The sequence below is a fragment of the Chelonoidis abingdonii genome, chromosome 17, assembly GCF_003597395.2.
Source record: "Chelonoidis abingdonii isolate Lonesome George chromosome 17, CheloAbing_2.0, whole genome shotgun sequence".
Taxonomy (NCBI): Eukaryota; Metazoa; Chordata; order Testudines; family Testudinidae; genus Chelonoidis; species Chelonoidis abingdonii.
Window position 1 is genome coordinate 28,673,815 of NC_133785.1, and position 19,074 is coordinate 28,692,888.

Sequence of the window (19,074 nt, forward strand, 5' to 3'; positions counted from 1 at the left end):
CCACTCATGATTTTATATACCTCTATCATATCCTCCCCTTAGCCTCCTCTTTCCCAAGCTGAAAAATCCTAGCCTCTTTAATCTCTTCTCATAGGGGACCCCTTCCAAACTCCTAATCATTTTGGTTGCCCTTCTCTGAACCTTTTCTAATGCCAGTGTATCTTTTTTGAGATGAGGAGACCACATCTATAAGCAGTATTCAAGATATGGGCGTACCATGAATTTATATAAGGGCAATAAGATATTCTCTGTCTTAATCTCTATCCCCTTTTTAATGATTGCTAACATCCGGCTTGCTTTTTTTGACTGCCATTGCACACTGCATGGATGTCTTCAGAGAACTGTCCACGATGACTCCAAGATCTTTTTCCTGATTTGTTGTAGCTAAATTAGCCCCCACCATATTGTATGTGGGTTGGGGTTATTTTTCCCAATGTGCATTATTTTAGTTTTATCCACATTAAATTTAATTTGCCATTTTGTTGCCCAATCACTTAGTTTTGTGAGATCTTTTTGAAGTTCTTCACAGCCTGCTTTGGTTTTAACTACCTTGAGCAGTTTAGTGTCATCTGCAACCTTTGCCACCTCACTTTTTACCCCTTTTCTCTAGATCATTTATGAATAAGTTGAGATTACCCTGTAAAATCTTAAATATGCACCATCCACTCTCCACCGCCCTCTCTCTCCCTCCCTCCGCCACACACTCCACCCAACTAGATCTGGACACTTGACCGGTAATAGCTATGCTCCATTTTTTAAATTTATTTATTTATTTATTTATTACTGCTTGGTTGAGGAACCTCTTTGCTATAAAAGGAAAGAATGAATCCATAAAATGGTGTCAGCTGGGGCTGGTTGGAAAATGGTATGGCTTTTCTGTAGACATTTTAGAAAGAAATGGTTTGTTTGTTTTGCATAAAATCTTTTCAATTTTTATAGCATTTTTCTTCAGTTGATTGTTTTTTGGTTTAGAAATCAGAAAATTTAGGAAGAGATGAAAAGTTTCACAGAACATTTTCATTTACAAAAAATAAGCCATTTTTCATCAAAAAGCTGAGGTGTTCACCCTTATTGATAGGCTAGTTCAGTCGCAAGGCCCTTTAGGATCTGATCTAGCAGCCTTTGAAGTCAATGGAAAGCCTGCCATTTACTTCAGTTGTGGGGAAGTGTATCTGAGGAGATGAATAAATGATGGGGCAGTGGTAGAGGCCTTACAATCAGACTGGTCATAGCTGTTCTTTGTCAAGATTGCCAGTAAGGCTACCAGTTCTGAGCCTTATGATGTGCATACCTGCAAACTGGATTTAATCACTCAGCTTACTAGACCACTGGCGGGCACCTGCGGCCCATCAGGGTAATCTGCTGGCAGGCCACCAGACCATTTGTTTACATTTGAACGGCTTCCCGCAGCCCCTAGTGGCCATGGTTCACTATTCTTGGCCAATGGGAGCTGAGGGAAGCAGAGGCTAGGCTTCCCGCAGCTCTCATTGGCCGGGAATGGCAAACCGCAGCCACTGGGAGTTGTGGGCGGCCATATAAATGTAAACAAATACTCTGGGAGCCCGCCAGATGATTACCCTGATGGGCTGCATGTGGCCCATGAGCTGCAGGTTGCCCACTACTGCACTAGACTCATTTTACATAGACCATCATATAGCCATCATATGGTAACAAACCAACATGGGTTGGGTTTGAATAGAGCTGGGAAAATAACATTGATTTTTTTAGGGGGGGGGAAGGGGGAACGGGTCACTGGCACTTCCAAAACACTTTTTAAAACAATGTTTGTGGTGGAACCACAGGCTAAACAAAACAGGTTGAACAAAAAATATTTCATTAAATTCAAATATTTCAGTTTTGACCATTTTAAAATGTTTTTGAAAGGAACATTTATTTTTATCTAAAAAAATCAAAATGTTTCCTTTAGAAAAAAATCAAAATAAATTTTTTTTTTCAGAATTTTTTTTAGGTTACCTTTACGTTCAAAACAATTTGGCAAAATTAACAGGAATTCATTAAATGTTTCAGTGTCACCAAATTTGTATTTTTTGTCAAAAAAAGTTTTGTGCAAAAAATTTTGCTCAGATCTAGACTTGAACAATGTGTTTTTATAAGTCAAACTACTTTTAGAATTTAATTGTAATGTATATGTCACAAAAATGTTAAGAATTCAATCAATATTTTTTCCATATATAAGAAGCATTAAAAAAAAAACCCACTACAGATCCAATCCAACAAATCACATGAACTCTATATTCAAAGTCTTTGCTGGATCACACTTTAAATTGACTTAATTTGAAATAATGTTTAACTAACTGCACTAATAATGTAATTTATTGAATTGTCATTTATTAACAGTTTTGCATCATGTTTAGGAGCACATGACTGTTTAAAATTATCATCATTACTTACACTCTGACTTCTTCATTGAATTGTCAAAGCATCACACAGAGATTTAATTTTGTAAATCCCCTTGATTAAAACACATGAAAAAGAAAACAAAATAAAATTTATTGCTGGAAAATAAATTCCAGTTTAGGGTTAAATTTCAGCCCCACTCAACTATTATTTTGATCTTGCTTAATGCTGCAAAGCCTTGACTGAAAATCCTATTGCTAATGCTCATCTGATCTGTTAATCCAAACTAGGCAGATTAACATCATTTTGTAGAATCAGTGTTTGTATATATCCAGCCCTTGACTGCTGGAAATAAAGTATTCCGTATGCATCAGGCAGAGAAGATCTGCTGCAAAGCCTACAAGAAGCAAACTAAATAAAAATATTTGTTTCCAAAAATAATCTAAATGAACCCAGAATCCCTGTCTGTTCTTATTTATCTAAACCTATCCAATCCCACTCCATTCTCACCTTTATTTGTTGTGCTACAACTGAATTGTAGATTGTAAGATTTTTGGGCAGAGATTATGTTGAGCTAGCAGTACAAATAATTAACAACAACATATGCTGTCTGTGTTGGTAGCTGCCTCTGTGTAACTGCTTATAAACATAGAATTGTTCTCACTGACTATGGAATATTTTGTACAATGAAGTTTCACAATAAAGTAATAGTCAATAGACTTAGAGGGTCACAGTCACTTCTGGGCTACACCGAACTAGATTAACCAGACAGCAAATATGAAAAATCGGGATGGGGGTGAGGGATAATAGGAGCCTACATAAGAAAAAGGCCCCAAAATTGGGACTGTCCCTATAAAATCGAGACATCTGGTCACTCTACACCCAACCTAAAATGAAAATTCAGGTTGTGGGAATTTGTATGGTTCGTTTCTGCCAGAACCAGGGTGGAAAATAATCTTTCCAAATCCAATGCAAAATGTGTTTTATTCTAGTTACACAAAATACATTCCTTCTATAATTATTAAAACCCGTTTGGAATTAAAGAGAAAATATATGCCTCTGAACTGATGGCACATAAATTACAGACAAACACTCTGGAAATCTGAAGTCTGTAATTCTGTCCTCAATACTTCTACAGATTCTTTTAACATTTGCACTAATGACCTTCTCCAGCTCTTGCTATATATGGCATTTCTTCTCCCCACTACACACTTGTGTATTACAGGCCTTCTTACATTTTTCCACAGCATTTGTCACACAGGTGTCAAAAATTTATTTTTGAATGGTAGAAGGAGGAAATAAATCCTTGCCCCATTGAAGTGAATAGGAGCTTTGCCTTTGACTTCATTGGTCCTTGGATTTCATCCATGGAGTTACTAATGACAACTAGAAGACAGATAGCAGGAAGAAACCCATTAAACCCATATTGAAAATGTGGGTACTCTCATAACACGATCCTGATAACTTCAGAAATGCTTCAGGGTCTTCAGCTTGAAAGGAGAAATTTCACATATAGTATCACTGATAGGAACTTTTAAATTACCTCCCATTTCATAACCATTTCATTTGGTTCAGAAGCTTCGACTTGGATGTTTTCTGGGTTCTTGTCTGGAGCTATAACAGTAGAACAAATAAAATTAGTTTACACCATCTGTCCTTCATCAATCCTGTCTTTTTTCCCCTCTTCCCCTATGCCCTACATCTTCACAAAACAACCAGATAGATGTGAAAAGTGCCAAGCTAATTTCCTTACTTGAAATGAATTGGCTTTGTTGCAACTAACCAACATGTAAATAAAGAACCCATGATTAAACATAATTACTTGACACAACAGAGGGTTACTGAACAAATGTGTAGTTTATATGGTTTGATCTTGAGCAGCCTTCTTGGTTACTTTTAGTTGATATCTCTAAACTGACTTTTTGGATTTCAGAGTACCAGATGTAGGGGGATTATTCTGAAGAGAGATTCCCCCTATTGGGAATGAAAAACAGAAGGTGTATCATTAGTGTGTGACACAGAGCTGAAAAACTGTGGAAGAAGCTGAGACGAGTTACATAAAAAAACAAAAACAAAACCTAAAGCAAAAATAAAGCCCGGGCAATGCAAATTACTATGCAATGCTGAACAGCTGGCCTCTGCAAGTACTTTCAGGAACCAGTCATTTTGTGTTACAATGAGAAATGTGTTGTGAATGGAGATGTGTGACAAGTTCAGAGCTGCTGGGAGGCTCACCATAAATCTTGCTAAAGATCCTATCTAGTTACTGCTTGCATATAAAAGGACTATATTGTGGCTTTAAGGAACAGAACCAGCTGAAGCCCCTGGACCATTGTGCCTGACTTAGTAAGCTGTCCTCCAGAGTTTCAGAGGGTGCAGAAGAGCACTGCTGCTGTGCCACCCTTGGCAAATGTGTGGCATATGCTCCCCTTCGCAGGGTACCAGCTCTTCTGGCTGGTGTGGGTCTCAGCTCTGACCTCTCTCTCTTTCAGAGACTATAGAATATAACTACATCTTCAGAGAGACCCCATTTGGCTTCAGTGGGACAAATCATGGAATAAGGTGTTCAGGTTTTCAGGAGTATAAAAATCTGGTCCCAGATCACTTAAACTGGGCTGAAAGCAACCCTGTCTGATTTCAAACCCTCAAGGAACAAATTGGATTGAACGTTAGTCTAGAACATATACAGCCAGGAAATGAGATGACAGTATTTACCAGTGGGAGGTGTTTCATAGCGTGTTGATGATGCGCTAGCCTTGCTTCTTCCAACACCATTAACGGATATAACACGGAACTGGTAACTTATATAAGGAGCCAATGATAAAACAACGGTTGTGTTGTTCCCTGAGATTCTTGAGAGTTCCTGCCACTTCCCAGGCTCCCAACGATTTGCTTCAAATTCTACAATGGACTCTGGAAGGGGAAAAATAAAAATGAGAAAGATAATACCAAAAGCATAACTCTGAATTAAAGCCCATATAAATTCAATGGCAAGCACAGAAGAAAACAAAATTTATAACAAAGGTACTTCAAAAATAAAAACCATTAACGATGTATATGAACCTTATTTGTTTATTCTACTGGTAATGACATAATAAAGGACAAAATAAATGCACGACTATGTACTAGAATCCTTCATACCATAAATGAGACTGTTGTGACTGTCTCCTGCTTTCCAGGATAATCTAACACTTCTGTTCTGTTTTTCTGAGAGAAGCAGCTCTTCTGGAGGGTCAGGAACATCTAAGAAATAAAGAGAAAATAGCAGAAAGAAGGTGAGTTGTGTGTATTTAGGGTAAGATTTCAACAGTGTGGTGCATTATGGCCTAACTGCTTCAGCTGAAGGCTGTGGTAAAACTCCCATTGACTTCAATGGCGACTTGGTTAGGCCAGCAACAATCACTTTTAAAAATCCCACCCTTATTATATAAACACAAAGTAGATCCTCTGATTTTATGAATTGCTATACTCATTTTCAGGGAAATCTCGTGTACTCTTATTATAACAACTTGTGCAATAGATTTCTTTTTTCCTTAATCAATATAAAGTCTATATAACAATGAATATATATCAGTGCTGTTTTTTTTAACAGAAACTGCATTTGCTTCACTTATTTATTATGGTCCAAACCGCAATGATGGGGGAAGAAGAGTGAACTTCACCAGATATTAAACCAACACCCTTAAATGTTAGTGGGAGGAGAAAATTCATTATCCCTGATGGATTCCCAGTTTAACCCTATGATATGTGAGTGGAGAAGAAAGTTCATCACCCAGCTTCTCAGTTCACAATCTGTCTAGAGGCTAGGACAAAAGCCAGTTGGGTGCTTAGATGCTATGATGGTGAGTACGAAGTAACAACCTGGCTAGATCTCTCATCTAGGTGCCACAAAAATGACTTTTAATCTCCCAGCAGAGTCATTCCAACTCCAGCTACTGCTCCATCATATGCACTGTCTGTGTCAGAGCTGATTTTCAGAGCTACATATCAAGGTCTGTCTATATAGGAGTTTAGAATCTGACTTGTAAAGCTTTAATACAGCATCTACAGAGATGGATTAACCAGCAGGAGAGCAGGAAAACAGCATGGGAGGACAGACATTTTTGCAGAATGACCTTGTGTTTTTCAATAAGTTTATAAGAGGCAATAGAGACGATCTATGGTTTGGGATAACATATGTTTGTGAAAATGCATACCCTACAGTGAATGCTTTTAATACAGGCACATTCAGACTGACAGATGTTTATCTTCATCAGTTATTGAGACTTGTTTTGTCATTTTTACCATCCGTTTTACGAAATATATATGGTCTGAGGAAAAAGAACAATTTCTCATAGCAACAGTATTGTGATGCAGTATGTTTGTTGAAATAATATCTAAATACAAACAAAAAAACCCATGAAAGAAATAAAAAAAAGGTTAAAAATTAAATTCTGTTCATTATGAACATGTTCTTCAAACCTCAAAGTGGAAATGGTTCCATCTCCTGGAATCACTTTAATCTATGGCTATGTGACATAGCAATTAAACCAATTAAGGAGTGGTGCTTTGAGGCCTTGTGCAAGTTTTCATCCTCCTTGTGCCCCAGTCAAGTCACCTTTATAACTGGCTAAAACTAGGACTGACACTGCATTTTTGTAAACTAAATTAAAGGCGAAGGCACAGGATTTTTAAAAAGTGAGTTTGTGCCTTCTTACCGTGCTTCTTCCCTTCACCCTACTTCTCCTCTCCTCCCCAATTGTATTACACCTTTGAAATACACCAGTACCTCGATACAACGCCGTCCTCGGGAGCCAAAAAATCTTACCACATTATAGGTGAAACCGCATTATATCAAACTTGCTTTGATCCACCAGAGTGCGCAGCCCCGCCCCCTCAGAGCACTGCTTTACCGCATTACATCCGAATTTGTGTTATATCGAGTTGCGTTATATCAAGGTGGAGGTGTATCAGAAATACCCAGTATGGCCTCCCTAAATTTTGCTAGTAGCCCTCTTGGGGTCTCAGAGCATGTCTGTTGTGAGTTCTTAGATCTTATTTGGAGAGACAACGGTCCTCTATTTTAATAAAGATGTTCTCCAATATGTCCATTAGTCACTGATGGGTGTTAACAAAACCAAACAGTCTTAAACAGTCCAACTAAAAATTCCTTCCTGCTCAAATTGTGGTGTCTTGTTTTTAGTGAAGTTAGTTCTCTAGTCACCATAGAGTTTTCATTAAAAGCTTGAATTATTAGTTTGAAAAAACACAGATTTTTTTAAACCCCCATCTGGCTATTTTTCATACATGATAATAAAAGCAAAAAAGGATCAAGACCATTTTTTCCCCCAAGCAGGTCAACTTTTAAAAGGGAATATAGCCCTTCATGGAATTTTCATAAATCGTATAACAAATAGTCAATAAACATGTTGAATTACACAGTAGTATAAAAGTACAGTACTGTAAATAAAAGGCATGTCATGTTAATTTACTTTTTATTGAAAACCAGCATTTATAATTAAAGCATGAAATAAATATAAAACCATGCAGGTGAGTGATTTAAGTCCTGCTGCAGCCTCTGCCAAGAAAATAAACAAACAAAAACAAAAGCTTGCCCTTAAAGTAATATTCCTGTTAATATTCAATTCCTTTAGATAGGTATGTAGGCTATGATTCTGCAATGGATTGCATGTCAGTGCACCAGGTCGCCAACCCATGACTTCAATAGGACTTCACATGGGCAGAGCAGCAGGCAGTCCACAGCAGAGTCCGGAGAAAAGGAGGCTGGCCCAGTGATTATGGTGCCAGCATGGGACTTGGGAGAGCTGGATTTCAAGTCTCAGTTCTGTCACTAGCTTCCTGTGTGATGTTAGGTAAATCATTTAGTCTCCCTGTGCCTTCGGCCTGGTCTATACTAAAATGTTAGGTCAACCTAGCTATGTCACAGGGATGTGAAAAGCTCACATAACCAGCCTAGCTATCACGTCTCAGGGAGGTGGATTACCTACACTGATTTGGGAGAACCTCTCCCATTGGCATAAGTTGTGCTGCTGTAGCATTTCAAGCCTAGACAAGCCCTTAGTTCCCTTTCTGTAAAAAGGGGGTATAACTGCACCCCTTCTCATGATGGCTGTGCCACATATGGAGACTGATGAACCTGCAGCCCGAAGCTGTCAGATGCAAGGATTGAACCTGGCACCTCAGTATCTTAAAGCATGAGCCTCAAATGCTTGAACTAAAAGATTCTGTTAGCCATAGCAAATAAGACAATAGCCCTTAGTAATTGACTAGTACATAGATAATAGTACTTCCCTATCTCACAAGGGATTTTGTGAGGATAACTACATTAAAGATTGTAAGTCACTCAGATACTATAGTACTGGGGGATATATAGGTACCTTAGCTTCAGGACTTTAGAAAACAAAATAAAGCTGCCTCACTATTTTTGCAGAATAAGTATTCCTAATCATAACTGAAGAGGTACATAAGGTGTATTCAAATAGCAAGGTAGACTTATGTATATATCTAAGTCAAATTGGTAAGTTCTCATGGATGGCTCTTGTAATATCATATTCTGGAACCAGCACAGTTCAGGTGGCTAGGTTGTATGCTGGAGATCTCCATGGAAGCTAGGATGGAGGAATCCTCCCCCTGAGGTTGCAAAGTGACAGCATATCTTTTCCAGCAATGCCACTAGAGCTTCCAGCCTTCAACAGCTCCAACAGCTGATGTGATTGCCTCTTGCACAAGAGAAAATGATGAATGGTGCTCAACAAGGACATTATTATATGTTTTGTTGTATCAGAATATTGTGCTCTGAGGCCCAGTTTTCACAGATGTTGAGAAAGCATAGTCCTAATCAAAATTAATAGATGCTGCAGATGCTCTGAATCTCTGAAAATCAGGCCACTGATGCTCTATAAATTGAACTGTGTATGTAGAAAAACTGGTCTGAATCACTATATTGTTTAACTTTTTGGATGTAGTCTGCAAACCGGGGGGGAGAAATTACTTACCAAGGACAATTAATTGGGATTCAGCTGTGACACTGTCCAGGGATGTACTAGCCACACAGGTGTAAACGCCTTGATCCTCGAATGTCACACTTGATATGAACAATGTATCCATTTCAGTAATTATCCTTCAGGACAAAAAAGAAATTACACAAACATATGAGAGAGAATTGGAAGAGAAGCATATTATTGATAGACATTTTTTTCCTGAAGGCCTGTTCATGCACGCTTTTGATAACAGACTAATTTGGAGTAATACAGTGGTGGTGTATATCTTATTTAAAATTGTGTCTTAGCTGAATATATTTTATACATTGTACTTTAGAATATTATTTTTGTAGCAATTTAGAGCTCAGAGTTAGATCTTCAGCTGGTGTAAATGGCATGGCTTCATTGACTTGAATGGAACTATGCTGATTTACCCCTCAATGAGGATCTGGCCCTCAGCCTTTATGTATGTGCTCAGTCATATTATGTGGTGCGGCGTAGGGGGCTGAACCTCTTCCATGACTTAAAAACAAAGGAATTTAATCCTCCAGAATTGTCCATTCCAGACACTTCATAGGATAAGGGGCTCAATCCTAATCCTATCAAATTCAATGGCAAAAGTATACAGGGAGCAAAATTCAGCCCTCATTTCATTCATTCCTATGCTTAGGACACAACACTCAAACACACTGCTTTTCATGTATACTGTTTAAACTAATGTTTCTAGGTCTTGCTAAGCAGCCAACACCCAAATATTGAACAACCGGGGTGAAATGCTGATAAAACACCCAGTTTTATCAGATAAATGATAAAACACCCAGTGGCTGCAGTGGAGCCAGTATTTCACACTTGGACTAAGCGTAGGCAGCCAAGGTTAGTACTTCACTGTGCAGCGTACCTGCCGAATGAGACATACTGCACCACAGGATAGCAAGTAAATACGAACGTACCTGCATAGCTCGGTTTAAAAAAAAACAACAAAAAACCAAACTTTAAAATATTTGAAAGAACACAGGTGCATTCACAAAAATATGTGCTGCATGCACAGCTATGATATGCACAGGCTTGGCTTAAAGTTATAAAAAACATCCTATCCCCAGGAAACAAAATTAACCATGCTACACATAACACAGTATTATTTCAGAGTCAAAACAAGGAGAGGTTGTCATCAAGATTACCTGCCATCTTCTGTGCCGTTGATTTGGAACTCATCTCCATCTTTCCTCCAGGATAATTTAAAACTTTGTTTCAAGTGTGAGTCATATTCAGACTGACATTTCAATAAAACTGAATGTGATTTCAGCACTTGAGGGTTTTCAGGAGTAACAACAAGTTTTGTAGCATCTGGTTGATCACAGAAAGATATTCTGATTAGCAATATACAGGTGATTGTACTACAGGTGATTGTACCAAGCAATTCAAATGCAGAAAATGATCATAGGAGCAATACACTGTAGTTTTTCTGCATACAAGTCAAATTAAGGAGGAATATTTTTGATTTGAGGTTGTGCTAACATTTAGTGTACTATACAAGCATTTTCCTTTGAGTTCAATTCATATCAAAGAGGATCATACAGCCAATCAGAAGTTTATAGCAAAATATCACAGGTGAACATCCTAGCTAATGGTGTGCCAGAGTATATGACAAAATAAATGAGATAGAAAAATTTGACTATGATTTTTATGCCCAATCCTAGTTCAAATACACTTTGGCAATGACACAGAGAAAACGACAAAATAATTAAAGACAAGTGGGGAAAAATATCACAATCAAGTTTGTTATTTAAAAATCAGTCTGAATGAAGAAATAGAAGAATAAGTAATGGAAAGCAATTGGCTATACTGTCATACAGTGAAAAGTAGCTTTGTGAACTTTTCATTGCATGTTCCCAAATTTTTAGTCTCTCATTAATTTCTAAACAAATAAAAGAAGGGTTTTTGTTTTGTTTTGTTTTCTTCCCTAACTACAAAACCTGCAAAATCATCTTTGGCTCAGAGTCAAACTGCAGCCTTTTCTACTCATGCATCATTAGTTGTTCTTCAGGCTACACTAAACCCTCTGTAACATGGGCAACCCATTGACTTTAGATTATGTTCTCAACTGTATCTGTCCAGCCCCATACTCCATTTCAAGACACAAAACAAAAAAAACCCCAAAGCCTGTGTTAAAATGGAATTAAAGCTGAAAGTATATATCAGTAATTTAAAGGCAACACACATTTCAGGAAAGCTATAATTATCCCCAATCGCAAACATTACAAACCCAGCATATCCACTAAGTCTCTGGGCTGTTGAGAGGAAGCAAACCCTCCCATCTTTCTCCCCCCACCCCCATGGTGCTCAGGCCAATATAGGAATATGGAAGAAACTCCTTCCCAGTCTCAAAAAGGCTGCTAGCATAATGCCCACAGCAAGGCCCCAAAACTCAGATCCTACTCCAATCTGAGAGGGTAGAGTGTTATCACTCATGTTGTTGAAACTCAGCAGGTGCCCAACGCAGGTACTCATGCACTAGGGGGTCCAATCCCCTGAAAAATTGGAATTAGTGGTAGAGGTTGGAGAAGACAACCCCAAAGAAGTGGGGAATGGGGTAGGAGGTTCCTAATGTCTGGTACAGCAAAGACCCAATACCCATGCCCTCAACATTAAAAAGGGGGATGGCAGAGGGGTTGCAGCAATGCTGCTGGGACCAGGTTAATGGTGTGGAAGGGGGTGGGATGAGGGCAGTCCTCCCCAAGGTGGTGTGGATTACAGAAGGAAGTTTGATCTACTCTGGAGAAGTTATTGCCAGATAGTTCCCAGATATGTTATTAAAGCTGTAACCTAGTTAAGCCACATTCGTTGTGCCTTGTCATTCTTTTTGCAGTGCCCAGGACAATGTGAGGATTATCCATTCATGGGGGAAGAACCATGCACTAAATATGCAAGAGTGCATACCTTGCCTTGATTCTTTCACGTTCCTTGCATTAAACACTGAATAGTTGTCCCTTGCATCATCCATACATGATGCTGCTTCTTTTGCTGGACTGGGTCCTTCTGAATCAAGTATTGTCCATAAAGCATGTAATAATTTTTGAAGCAATTACAAGAAGCAGAATATACCTCTGCTTTGGAATACATTTTCTGTAAAGACTTAACATGTTTCAAAGAGGTGTCTATTCATAAAATGAGAAGTTACCTCTGATACCCAGATTGGCAGTGATTGCCCTTTTTCCACGCACATTTGTCACCCAACAAGTGTACGACCCAGAATCTTCTTTCTTTGTCTCTCTGATCTCCAAGGTGCCATTTTCATATACAGTGTACCGCAGACCTTCAAGTGGCCTGGTGCTGTCGTCCCTCATCCTAGCAGTATAATAATGGTTACCAATTATTTCCAAGAGTCTTGGAACCAGGCCGTCACACGAGAAGGAATTTAGGTTTAGCAATTATTGCAAAGGAATAACATGAAGATGTCTGAATTCTATTCCCAGCTATGTCACTGAGTGACTGAATATCTCTGAGCAAGTCATGTTAGGCACACCATGTCTCACTTTACTAGCCTATTGGATATTACACTACCTTCCGCAAACAGATGTTGTGGGGTTTTATTAATCTTTGTACAGCACTGTGCCTTGAGATCCTTGGATAAAAAGCTTGTTTAAGTCCACCATACTGATATTATCTTATTCACTATTAAATTTAACTCAAACATGATGACTGAAAAGTTTCAATGTGTTTGTACAGCTAAATAACATGTTCAGTATAAAACCAGTGATTTAAAACAAGCAGCAGGCAGGCAGTTATCAATGGCTTACCAACTAATGACAGCAGGAGGTGAAGCAAAAACTTGACAGTGCAAGAAAGCATTGGAACCAACAACGGTGGCGTAGTCTTCACTATTTGAGGTTAGCACTAATGGAGCAATATCTGCAAAACAGAACGTAAATCAGCTATGTTATGCTTTGGAGTGAGAATCAAACACGTTCTTTCTCAGATCCACTTCCCAGTGCCCTCCCCGCCACTAGCACAACAATGAGTTCAAGTAACTGGGCTGGTGCAAGAGGGAACTGCACAATGGGGAATGATTCCATTTCTGGAGCCTCCAGCTGTCCTACCACTCAGTGCAACTGCAGCTCAGATGCTTCGACAGCTACTGCCACCAGCTCATAAGGATCAATGGCTGGTGTATCTACTTAATGAGAAATTCACTGTCATACTCTACCTTTATACTATGCTCCTTGTCTGGAGCTAGTCACTGGCTTTCCTCTCAAGCCCCACTGTGTAAACGCATCAGGAAACCTTGTTGTGAAAGACAACAGGAGGTTGGTTCTCTGACATGCTGGGGCTGTAGGGCCTACGACTTGCTCCAGAAATCTTGGGCTGGATGGGGGAAACTACATTGGTTCTGCTGCTGATGGGGACTGCTTCCACTAAGTCAATTCCCAGCATTATGATTGTTTCTTAAATGAACAAATTGGTAATAAAAACTGAAATTCCAGATTAGTGATCTGTGTAATATAATTGTACAGTTAAGGGCACAATCCTGGTTCCACATCATCGGTCTCAACTCAACTATCTGTTAGTGTTTTATTTAATAGAAGTCCTTGTGCGAAGCACAATTCTTAAAATAGAGTATACACATGAGTCATTGTGTGCTTACACTAAACATATAACACAGTGCACGTGATGCAAGGCTCTTTGAATCAGATTACACAATAAATAGCATCTCTTCAAATTTTGGACCAATGCAAAAGTTACAATGAACTTGTTACAATCCTGAGATTAATGATGAAAGCCATAGAACACCTGTCAGCTTTGGTAAGCATTAACAACTGTGGGCCTAATAGTGCAAACTTTTACTCCCATGATTTAGCCTCAAGCAGTGATGGGTGAGCAGGATTGGGTCCTCTGGCAACAGCATCCTTTCCGTACGTAATCTAATATTGTGGAGTACTTACTTAAAACATTCACATTGGCAGTGGCAAGGATGGTGCCATGCTTGTTAGTTGCCTCACACTGGTACACAGCGCTGTCCTGCAGTTGTAGGTTGGTAATGCTGACCTCCCCGCCAGAGACTCTGCCCCTATAGGTCCTTTCTGAAAGGAATCAAAGCATGTCAGTAGGATGAGGAATAAGCACTTCTTTGAGTTCAAGAGCATCTCTGAACTGCTTCCATTTCAGATGCAAGCCAAAAGGGCAAGCTGCATATTCAGTATTAGGTTAGCAGTGATGTACCCCAAGCACCAGAAAGCTGCTCTAAAGCATTGCACGTCATCATTCCCAGGGAGAAAAAGAATTGGATAGCTTGGCTTCAGTAAAATGTTTATCTACAGAGATATTTTACCTATGACAGAAATAGCATGGTTTATATTTTGTATATGTGTGTGTTGATTTCCAGAAGCACCTAAGGCATCCGACTACCCAGTTCTCATTAAAAAGAATGTCCAAATCACCTACAAAACTTTGAATTTCAGCCATACTGTATGTTCTTTACAACTATTGGTATGATGGGATAGATCAGGGATCGGCAACCTTTGGGACGCGGCCCGTCAGGGAAATCCGCTGGTGGGCCAGGACTGTTTGTTGACCTGTGGCAGCCATAAGTTTGGCTGATTGCAGCGCCTAGTGGCTGCATTTCGCTATTCCAGGCCAATGGGGGCTGCGGGAAGCGGCATGGGCGTAGGGACACTTCCCGCAGCCCCCATTGGCCTAGAACGGTGAACCACGGCCAGTGGGAGCTTTGATCGGCGAAACCTGATACACTGCAGGTAAACAAACCATCCCGGCCTGCTAGTGGATTTCCCTGATGGGCCGCGTGCCAGAGGTTGCCGATCCCTGGGCTAGACAGTGTCCTGAGTAACTTGGAGTGAGAATGGAGGGGCCATGCTGCAGATTGGGTCGTTGAGAGGAATTCTGATTTTCTCAGCTAGAATTCATTAGAGGGGTTCAGCGTACAGCCTGTTGTGCTGGCTGGTTCAGGTATGTCTGAGGCAGAGAGAGAGAGAGAGAGAGAGATGGCCTAGCCCTTCCCCACTCTAATTCAAGCAGATAGTGCCAGGGGAGGAACAAGGAGGGAGCAGGGCCTTTACTCTTCAGCCATTTCGTGGCTTATCTCTGTGCTAGTCAATGAGTCCCAGTGGGGCCCTAGTATTGTAAGAGTCTGATCCATGTTCCTAAAGATGAGAAAATTACACTGACTGGCCATAGGCTTTAAATTACAATTGTAGCTTCCATATTATGTTACTTTAATTCTTCTCCCTTCATTATAACCATAAAGTATTCACTTTGGCTAAACCAGACAAATCAACTATCATATGATGCATTTGGAGTTATATGCCAAACTTTTGTGCTGAGAGTACAGTATATGCTAATCTTGTCCAGCTGAGTGTAACCCACACACCTTTTGGGTGTGGCGTTCTGTCCCATCTAACAGCACCGAGACCATTAAAAGAGAAAGTTAAATAAGTCTGTTCTACACCCTTACCTAACAACCAGTTGCCTTTTACCTCATGTGGCAGAGGCTCATGCACTAAGCTCCAGAAGTCCCCGGTTCGATCCCACTCACCAACGAACTGGGGTCTGTCAGCATTACAAGTTGGGGCTCATCTAGGATTTCAACTGGGAAGACTCTAAGCTCGGGACGTGCTCCCTCAGCTAGGGGAAATATGTAACCCACACACCTTCTGGGTGTGGTGTGTGTCCCATCTAGTGGCACCAAGACCACTTAGAGGGAGAGTTAAATGAGTCTACTCTACAGCTTTAGCGAACCGCCAGTTGGCTTTTGGCTCATGCACTAAGCTCCAGAGGTCCCCAGTTCGATTCCATCCACCAATGACCAGCATCTGTTGGCATTACATGAGCACACTATTTTGTATACTGTACTTACTATCAATAGGCATTCCATTAAGTCTCCACTTTATAGTTGGCTCAGGCTTGCCAGTAGCTTCACACAATAGCAAAGCAGTTGACTCTATGCTGTAAACATCACTTGTGGGTTTCTTTATCCACCGAGGAGGTTCTGTTAAGAACAAAAATAACACACTAGCAGACGCAGCATAGAATCCTGTGGCACCTTATAGACTAACAGACGTTTTGGAGCGTGAGCTTTCGTGGGTGAATACCACTACCTGCGTCTGACGAAGTGGGTATTCACCCACGAAAGCTCACGCTCCAAAACGTCTGTTAGTCTATAAGGTGCCACAGGATTCTCTGNCTCACGCTCCAAAACGTCTGTTAGTCTATAAGGTGCCACAGGATTCTCTGCTGCTTTTACAGATCCAGACTAACACGGCTACCCCTCTGATATTAGCAGACGTTATAACTAGTAGGAATGAAAGTTCATGAAGATGCTGCTATCACTAATGGCTTCCAGCAGATGGCACACTCTATCAACTATTACAGAGCAGGTTTTCTCTTAAAGGATAAATATATTCTCTTATTTTATTTTGATTTATAAAATGATTCTACCAGAGACATTAAAATAATATATACAACATTCTCCTCTGTTTAGATGGTGTTTGTTGAAATTAAATGCCAAGGAGAGGCTGTGGGAAGTGGACAGTGTTTGAGTGAAAATGCCCAGCTGTAAGTGCAAAGCTAAATGTTTTGGGACAGGAAGGCTGGTGAAAATGGGAAGGTTGCTTGGTTTGATATTTTCAGAAACATCCTTAATATGGGACTCTTAACAACAGACATCTATGTAACCAATGTAACCAAAATGCAAATATCTATTCAATCCAAATCCTCCCCTTGGATGCGACCATGTGGCTTCCATTGACTTCAATAGGACCTGGATATAGGTCTCTGATGGAAGAATCTGCAGTGGTGAGAATATTTTGGTGATTCAGGGAATGCAGGGGCTGCATCCAAGCTTATCTCTTGGCCAGAGAGGTTTCTTGTGGTTTCTAACACCTTTGCATCATCCTCACAATAGCCAGACAACTGGGATCCCAGGGGCCTGATCCAAAGATCACTGAAGTAAATGGGAGTCTTTCTATTGACTTCTGTTGGGTTTGAAACAGGCCCTAAATGTTCAAGATAGAGTAGTCATCACTCAAAAGTCAAAGTGCTAGAAGTTGCTCACATGATGGTGCCAGAGATGCAGTGCTATACTGCCATATTTCCTTGTTCTTAGAAAGGAAGTAAATACGATGTCTATGTTAATAAAGAGAATTGTGTGTGTAGTGTTAGTGTTTGTTTTTGTAGGGTTTTCCTTTTCTTTCTTAAATATGTAAACACTGCTATTTGTTCACATTAGAGAAGGTCAAAGCAGCACGTCTTGCACTTGGAGCAGAAGATGGGGAGATCCTTCGTTCTTATGGGAGTTTGTTCCACAGTATGGAATCAGTCAAAGCTCTGTCTCTTGCAGAGACCAGCTGTACCCTTGTGGTAGAAAGTTCCACTGTGACTGAGAATTGGAGTTGTTATCCACAGTCCTCCATCCTGGAGCTTTAGGCAATCTTTTAGATATTTTGGGCCCAGGTCATTAAGGGTCTTGAAGATGAGGATCAAGACAGAAATGAGATGGTGACAATACTCTAATACAAAGGTTACCAAAATGTATTCTAAGATCACTGGTTCTCGTTGGAGAACTTCTGATAATCCAAAAGAGGCTGCCTGCCACATGGTGCTGGCTCCTTGTGTTCAGTTGCTCAGCTGATTTAAAGGACAGCTAAAAATACACAGCCTAAGTACTTTCCTGATACTTTTCAAATAAGAAACTCCTAGAGTTGCCTCATCGATGTTATGTAATTGTGAGTCTATAGGTGTCCATTAGACCATCTCAGTATTAAAATGTAGTCTATACCATGAAGACACTAGAGAAGCTCTTCTCTGTTAGGAAGGGGTGCAGTGCTGCCTATTAATATATCAAATGCAATGGATGTGGCATCAAAATATGAACATGTATCACTCAGGGCTGGCTCCAGGCCCTAGCGCGCCAAGTGCGTGCTTGGGGCGGCATGCCGCAGGGGGCGCTCTGCCGGTTGCCGGGAGCGCAGCAGGCGGCTCAGCTGGTCCCCTGGCTCCAGTGGACTTCCCACAGGCGTGCCTGTGGATGCTTCACCGGAGCTGCAGGACCAGCAGACCCTCTGCAGGGACGCCTGCGGGAGGTCCACCGGAGCCACGGGACCGGTGAGCGGCACAGTGCCCTCCGAGGCGTGCTGCCGTGCTTGGGGCGGCAAAATAGCTAGAGCCGGCCCTGGTACCTCTTGAATCTGCAAAATCCCACATTTATGCTATCAAGTTGCTGATTTGTGTGAGCAAGATAAGTAAAGGCAGCCACCTCCAGGGGCAATTCACCCCTCTTAAAAGGACTGCAAATGTCAGGGTTGGGATTACAATGGGTGTTTTTTTTTTAAATGAAGTCCTTAATTATTATATTATTATTAATTACTATTATTCTCTCAATAAAGACTAGACACCCTAACCAAGATCAGGGTTATGATGCCAGGCATTGTGCTAGTTAAAAGCTTCAGGGGTTATAAGCATTTTAAATTTGGGGGGATTATCTTTAATAAATAAAAGTGTTTGTTGTTGTTGTTTTTTAAAAGAACCTCACTCTGCTCAAATAGAAACAAGCAGCTTTTTCTGTCCCCATTCCAATGTTCCAGGCTACACCTGTCATAAATGGATAGCTAAGGGTTAATGTTTCTTTTACCTGTAAAGGGTTAACAAAGGGAACCAAAAACCTGACAAGAGGACCAATCAGGAAACCGGATTTTTCAAAGCTCAGGGGAGGGAATTTTTTTTTGGT

General features: G+C 40.4%; 1 protein-coding gene across 5 annotated transcripts in view; it reads right to left on the reverse strand.

Annotated features, from left to right (window-relative positions):
• Nucleotides 1–19,074, reverse strand: part of CHL1 (cell adhesion molecule L1 like) — a 193,696-nt gene that overhangs the window by 28,965 nt on the left and 145,657 nt on the right. For all 5 annotated transcript variants that reach the window (XR_012657127.1, XM_032794614.2, XM_032794616.2 and 2 more), the window contains 9 exons: nt 16,207–16,338; nt 14,279–14,416; nt 13,136–13,247; nt 12,517–12,683; nt 10,517–10,682; nt 9,354–9,478; nt 5,500–5,601; nt 5,074–5,271; nt 3,902–3,972 (listed from right to left, as the gene is read on the reverse strand). Coding sequence is in view for 4 of the 5 variants with exons in the window: in XM_032794614.2 (XP_032650505.1) it covers nt 3,902–3,972; nt 5,074–5,271; nt 5,500–5,601; nt 9,354–9,478; nt 10,517–10,682; nt 12,517–12,683; nt 13,136–13,247; nt 14,279–14,416; nt 16,207–16,338 (1,211 nt within the window). In the remaining variant the exon portion in view is untranslated. The remainder of the gene's footprint in view (nt 1–3,901; nt 3,973–5,073; nt 5,272–5,499; nt 5,602–9,353; nt 9,479–10,516; nt 10,683–12,516; nt 12,684–13,135; nt 13,248–14,278; nt 14,417–16,206; nt 16,339–19,074) is intronic.